The sequence below is a fragment of the Coregonus clupeaformis genome, chromosome 16 (assembly GCF_020615455.1).
Source record: "Coregonus clupeaformis isolate EN_2021a chromosome 16, ASM2061545v1, whole genome shotgun sequence".
In the NCBI taxonomy this organism is placed as follows: domain Eukaryota; kingdom Metazoa; phylum Chordata; class Actinopteri; order Salmoniformes; family Salmonidae; genus Coregonus; species Coregonus clupeaformis.
The window spans coordinates 54,054,541-54,061,952 of NC_059207.1; the positions used below are offsets into that span (position 1 = coordinate 54,054,541).

Here is a 7,412-nt window from a genome sequence, read left to right on the forward strand (position 1 = left end):
CTGTCAGCTGGATGGATTATCTTGGCAAAGGAGAAATACTCACTAACAGGGATGTAAACAAATTTGTGCAAAAAAATTTGTGCATATGGAACATTTCTGGGATCTTTTATTTCAGCTCATGAAACATGGGACCAACACTTTCCATGTTGCATTAATATTTTTGTTCAGTATATAGCCAGCCTACCGTTTTGGCCTGCTAATAGCACCCTTAATGAAGTGGCATTCAGTCCGAAATCATTTTAGTGCATTTCCATCCAGACATAAAGCATAATTGTCACTCGTGGACGATTATAGTGTCACATATCCACAGTTTACCAAACTGTATGGACGTAGAGAGGGAAGGGGGGGAAACAATCTGCAGGAGTGCAAAGAGAGCGCAAAGAGGCGAGAGTGAGAGAGAGAGAGACAGAAAATTAAGTATGTAGTGTTGTGTGTGTACGCCTTATTGGGATTTACTGGCTCAGCATGGCAGGGTTACTCACAACCAGGTCGTAATCTTTGAGTCCCTGAAGATTTGGTTGTTAATGTACATCTTGTCCAACACCAGGCGTACTTTCTGTCCCTGTGCCCTGTGGTGTTTAAGAATAGGGTACAGTAACCGCCTTCCATCCATGATCTCGCCAGGATATTGCTCATTGATAGAGAACGTTGTTCCCTTCAGTTCCCTTCCTCTTTCCAGCACTGCCACTTTCATTTTGTAATGGGTCAGCCTGGCCACAATAGGTCTTGGTTTGTTGGGAACGTTCCTGCCAAAGCGGTGTGACCTTTGGTAATCTACTTTAGCAACCTGTTCCTCCGTCATCCTGAGTTGTTCTTTCATGAAATGTTTGGCTTTATTTTCAGTCGTCATGTAGTCTTCTCTTTCCTCCTCCACCCCCATGATGACAATGTTGTGCCTCATGCTTCTACATTTTGAGTCTAGTATTGCCGCCTTCATCTGTTTATTGTCATCCTGGAGTATGTTTGTTGTATTTTGGAGAGTCGCTACTGTGACTCGGAGGGTTTCATTTTCTGCCCCTATTTCCAGTATTAGCTTGTTGTTGAGCTCCAAAACCCCTGGGAGCAAATTGAGCATTGTTGTCCCTGGAGAATGTTGTGGGGTATTCTCCCTTGGTTTCTCCATCCATAGTGTTCGAATGTTTGGACGGCTACACCTTGTCGGTTTCACTGGAAGACAGTACTGCTCTTGTTCGTTTCGCTGTTTGACTAAGCATATCATGAGATAGATCTATAAAAAGCTCTAGTTACTGTATTATATATCCTCCAGTTTGACCATTTTCAACAATTAATGGCTACATTAAACTATATATATATATATATATAATGGGACAGGTTAGGAGCTCAGCACGCCACCTTCACATGCCACGTAATTTCCAACCCCCTTCTCCAAACTGTTTGTTTACAATAATTCAATTTCTAAGCTAATGATTTATCAAAACGTGACAAAGGTCTGAAGACCATAATGTTTAGCGACCATATAAGACATTAGTATACCAATAAAAATCTGCTCCTGGGATTTAAATGGACGTTGACCTATGATCAAAATAAGTAAAATTGAAAGTAAATGTTTGACATTGAAAGATGTCTCAAGACTTACGCTCGTTTTTTTAAAGGGCTGAACAGAAAAGAGACGTCATTTCAGGTTGTGAACATTAGACAGACGTCTCCTGAACAACTGGAATAATAACATATTAATTTCTCTTACTTTTTTAAAAACTGTATTTAAATGATATAAAGTAAAGTGAGATTTCTAGTGAGACTTGTTTCAGAAGGTTTTCTTTGCAAATCGAAGGACACTAGGATACTATCAGCACCGTGACAGAAAATGGCAGAGAAAGCTCTTTTGGATAGTTTCCTGTGCTGTCACATTTGTTCAGAGACTTTCAGAGAGCCTGTTTCTCTGGGCTGCAACCACAGCTTCTGTTCCAGCTGCCTGGACAATTTCTGGGATCAGAATAAAAACAAGAACTGTCCGGTTTGTAAGAGGAAATGTTCTAAAGGATTAGGAATGAACTTTTCACTGAAAGAGCTAGCTGACAAATATGCAGGGAGAGAGAAAGCAGGGGAGTCCAGGGACAGGACTGAAGAAGGAAGAAAAGATAAATACTGTATTCCAGATGAAGACAGAGAGTTGGTATGTAGTAAACATAAAGATGAACCTAAATGGTTCTGTGAGGTGGAGCAGAGAGCTGTGTGTCACGTCTGTGAGTCTCCTGATGATCACGAACACACAGTCATTCCCTTACAACAGGCCGTGAAAGACCTGAAGGAAAAACTAACATCTGACATAGAGTCACTGCAGGACAAGCGTACCAAATGTGAAGACATAGAGGAGACATACAATGAAATAGTGCAATACTCCAAGAAGCAGCTGGTATCCACAGAGAGACAGATCAGGGGGGAGTTTGAGAAGCTTCACCAGTTCCTGAGAGAGGAACAGAAGGCCAGACTGGCTGCACTGAGGGAGGAAGAGGAGGAAAAGGGAAAGATGATCGTCAGAGAGAGGAAGAACATTCAGGACCAGATCACCTCTTTCACAGAAAGCATCACTGCTGTGAAACATGAGCTGCAGAAACAGGACGTACCATTCCTCAAGAGCTACAAACACATCCAGACAAGCTCCAGAGCCCAGTGCACACAGCTGGATCCACAACTGGTCTCAGGAGTACTGATAGACGTGGCCAAACACCTGGGCAACCTGCAGTTCAGAGTCTGGGAGAAGATGCAAGGGATGATCAATTACACTCCTGTGATTTTGGACCCCAACACTGCATACGGCACACTCTCACTGTCTGATGATCTGACCAGTGTGAGCCAGATGGGCTCAAAGCAGCACCTCCCTGACAACCTAGAGAGGAACATGATTTATGCCATAGTTCTGGGCTCTGAGGGGTTCAGCTCAGGAATGCACAGCTGGGAGGTACATGTAGAGGTGGGGGACCACTCTCACTGGTATATAGGCGTGGCCAAAGAGTCAATTAACAGGAAGGGGGAAGCATCTGTAACCCCAGAGTATGGATACTGGGCTATAAAGCTGAAGAGTGCTAAATACAATGCAGGAGATAAGACTCTCACTCTGAAGAGGAGACCCCGGGGGATCAAAGTACAGCTGGACTACGACAGGGGGAAGGTATCCTTCTATGACTCCAAAGACATGACACACATTCACACATACAATGATACATTTACTGAGAAACTATACCCATATTTCTCTACTGGAAAGGCTGGCGATGCCATCCATCCTGATATACAGATCTGCCAATCAGAGGTGTCTCTGACAGTGAAGTCCTTCCAGTGAGGTGTATACTGTATGTTTAGGAGGGGGTGGTAGTGGGGAAGGGTAGTAGACCCATGTGAGAGAGCTTTGTGTTTTGGTTTAAGATGAATCATTTGATAATGAAAGGGATTGTTCATTATTAATTCTGTTTCTTGTAGAATATATTTAGATTAGACAGATTGAACTACAGTTTAACTTAGGGTTGTACCACAGCTCTCTCGGTGTGTTTATTGCACTGCTGGGTTTTTGACAAATGTTTTGCTTGTCAGCAATCCAGTTTTCAAGAAACTGTATGTACTGTTCAGAATGCATCACACAGGGATCATTTCTGTACTTTCAAAGTTACATAAACTATACACTACATGTGTATAGTATGTGGACACGCCTTCAAATTAGTGGATTTGGCTATTTCAGCCACACCCGTTGCTGACAGGTGTATATAATTGAGCACACAGCCATGCAATCTCCATTGACAAACATTGGCAGTAGAATGGCTCGTACTGAAGAGCTCAGTGACTTTCAACGTGGCACCGTCATTGGATACAACCTTTCCAACAAGTCAGTTTGTCAAATTTCTGCCTTGCTAGAGCTGCCCCGGTCAACTGTAAGTGCTGTTATTGTGAAGTGGAAACGTCTAGGAGCAACAATGGCTCAGCCATGAAGTGGTAGGCCACACAAGCTCACAGAATGTGACCGCCGAGTGCTGATGTCAAGGGCTGAGGTTAATGTGGTGTGGGAGTCAGGCGCAGGACACCGAAGCTTAGTCCAACAAAGTTTACTAGTGCAACACAAGGCAAAATACAATCAACGGCCTCAACATAAAACAGAGGCGAGCGATTACGCAAACTGTGCGTAAACTACAAAACAACAAACAGAGAAAACACGCAGCACTAACGGACAGGCGAATAACAACACACAAACTAACCAACACAAGACATGCAACTTATAGGACACATAATCAGACACAAACGGACACAGGTGCAATAGACAGACAAAAGCAATCAAACAACGAAACATCTAACGGTGGCAGCTAGTACTCCGGGGACGGCGAACGCCGAAGCCTGCCCGAGCAAGGAGGAGGAGCAGCCTTGGCAGAATCCGTGACAGTACCCCCCCCCCCTTGACGCGCGGCTCCAGCCGTGCGCCGACCCCGGCCTCGGGGACGACCAGGAGGACGCGGAGCCGGGCGCGTGGGATGACCACGGTGGAACTCAGTCAGGAGAGATGGATCTAGGATATCCCTCCTAGGCACCCAGCACCGTTCCTCCGGACCGTACCCCTCCCACTCCACGAGATACTGGAGTCTCGAGTCCAAGATGGTCCTGACCGTGTACGCCGGAGCTCCCTCGATGTCCAGAGGGGGCGGAGGGGTCTCTCCTATCTCACCTTCCTGGAGTGGACCAGCTACCACCGGCCTGAGAAGAGACACATGGAACGAGGGGTTAATATTCTTATAATCAATAGGCAGTTGTAACCTGTAACACACCTCGTTGAATCTCCTCAGGACTTTAAAAGGCCCCACAAACCGCCGACCCAGCTTCCGGCAGGGCAGGCGGAGGGGCAGGTTTCGAGTCGAGAGCCAGACTCGATCTCCCGGTGCGTACACCGGACCCTCACTGCGGTGGCGATCGGCGCTCGCCTTCTGTCGACGGATGGCCCGCTGCAGATGGACATGAGCAGCGTTCCACGTCTCCTCCGAGCACCGAATCCATTCGTCCACCGCAGGGGCCTCGATCTGGCTCTCGTGCCATGGTGCCAGAACCGGCTGATACCCCAACACACACTGGAAAGGGGTTAGATTAGTGGAGGAGTGGCGGAGAGAGTTCTGTGCCATCTCTGCCCAGGGGATATACCTTGACCACTCCTCTGGCCGGCCCTGGCAATAGGACCTCAGAAACCTACCCACATCCTGGTTGACTCGTTCTACCTGCCCATTGCTCTCGGGGTGGTAACCCGAGGTAAGGCTCACCGAGACCCCCAAGCGTTCCATGAATGCCCCCCAGACTCTGGAGGTGAACTGGGGACCTCGGTCAGACACTATATCCTCGGGCACCCCATAGTGCCGGAAAACGTGGGTAAATAGGGCCTCAGCAGTCTGTAGGGCAGTAGGGAGACCCGGCATTGGGAGGAGACGACAGGCCTTGGAAAACCGATCCACAACGACCAAAATAGTGGAATTCCCCTGGGAGGGGGGAAGGTCTGTCACAAAATCCACCGAGAGGTGGGACCATGGTCGTTGTGGAACGGGCAGGGGATGTAACTTTCCCCTGGGCAAATGTCTAGGCGCCTTACACTGGGCGCACACCGAGCAGGAGGAGACATAAACCCTCACATCCCTAGCTAACGTTGGCCACCAGTATTTCACGCTAAGGCAGTGCACTGTCCGGCCAATACCTGGATGTCCAGAGGAGGGTGATGTTTGAGCCCAATAAATAAGGCGGTCACGAACCTCGAGCGGAAAGTACGTCCGCCCCACCGGACACTCTGGGGGAGTAGGGTCGGTACGCAGTGCCCGCTCGATCTCCGCATCGACCTCCCACACCACCGGAGCCACCAGACAAGACTCCGGCAGTATGGGAGTAGGCTCAATGGACCTCTCCTCTGTGTTATACCGCCGGGACAGGGCGTCTGCCTTACCGTTCTGGGACCCTGGGATGTATGTGATCTTAAAAACAAACCGGGTCAGGAACATGTTCCACCTAGCCTGACGAGGGTTCAATCTCCTAGCTGCCCGGATGTACTCCAGGTTACGGTGGTCAGTCAGAATGAGGAAAGGGTGTTGAGCCCCCTCAAGCCAATGCCTCCACACCTTTAGGGCCTGGACTACAGCTAACAGCTCCCTGTCCCCTACGTCATAATTACGCTCCGCCGAGCTGAGCTTCTTAGAATAGAACGCACAGGAACGGAGTTTAGGTGGCGTGCCGGACCGTTGCGACAGGACTGCCCCAATACCGGCCTCGGACGCGTCTACCTCAACTTGGAATGGTAAAGCGGGGTCCGGATGCGCCAGCACTGGAGCCGAAGTGAACAGGTTCTTCATTTTAACAAATGCCCTGTCCGCCTCAGCTGACCACTGCAAACGCACCGGACCCCCCTTTAGCAGGGACGTAATGGGAGCTGCCACCTGTCCAAAGCCCCGGATAAACCTCCAGTAGTAATTAGCAAAACCCAAAAACTGCTGCACCTCTTTTACAGTGGTTGGAGTTTGCCAATTACGCACGGCCGACACACGGTCAACCTCTATCTTCACACCAGACGCGGACAACCGATAACCCAAAAAGGAGACGGACTCCTGGAAGAACAAGCATTTCTCTGCCTTGACATACAAGTCATGCTCCAACAGCCTCCTCAACACTCGGCGCACCAGGGCTACATGCTCGGCTCGTGTAGAAGAGTACACTAGGATGTCGTCGATGTATACTACCACACCCTGCCCATGCATGTCCCGGAAAATCTCGTCAACAAAGGATTGGAAGACTGAAGGAGCATTCATTAACCCGTATGGCATGACGAGATACTCGTAATGACCCGAGGTGGTGCTAAATGCTGTTTTCCATTCATCCCCCTACCTAATGCGCACCAGATTGTACGCGCTCCTGAGATCCAACTTTGTGAAGAACCGCGCTCCGCGTGATGACTCCGTCATAGTCACAATCAGAGGAAGAGGGTAACTGTATTTAACCGTGATCTGATTGAGACTACGGTAATCAATACACGGGCGCAAACCCCCGTCCTTCTTCTTCACAAAGAAGAAACTCGAGGAAACTGGGGAAGTGGAGGACCGTATGTATCCCTGTGCCAAGGACTCGGCTATGTAAGTCTCCATAGCCGCTGTCTCCTCTTGAGACAGGGGATACACACGGCTCCGCGGAAGTGCCGCTCCTGTTTGGAGATCTATCGCACAATCCCCCTGTCTATGAGGTGGTAGCCGTGTTGCCCTAGTTTTGCTGAACACAAGTGCTAAATCCTCATATTCAGGGGGAATGCGCATTGCGGGCACTTGGTTCGGACTCTCCACCGAGGTCGCCCCTAAGGAAACACCTAGACATCTCCCTACACACTGGGCAGACCACTCCATAAGAGCCCTCTGTTGCCACGCAATGGTAGGATCATGGGCGCTTAACCAGGGAAGCCC

General features: G+C 48.9%; 1 protein-coding gene across 1 annotated transcript; it reads left to right on the forward strand.

The window, feature by feature from the left end:
• Positions 1-1,825: 1,825 nt before the first annotated feature.
• On the forward strand, positions 1,826-3,704 carry LOC121584244 (zinc-binding protein A33-like). The gene has a single exon (XM_041900078.1). It carries the CDS (start codon positions 1,826-1,828, stop codon positions 3,296-3,298), a length of 1,473 nt encoding a protein of 490 aa, XP_041756012.1. The 3' UTR covers positions 3,299-3,704.
• The last annotated feature ends 3,708 nt before the right edge of the window (positions 3,705-7,412 follow it).

Coding starts and splice junctions, on each gene's coding strand:
- LOC121584244 (XM_041900078.1), top strand. CDS start 1,826: ATGGCAGAGAAAGCTCTTTTGGATAGTTTCCTGTGCTGTCACATTTGT.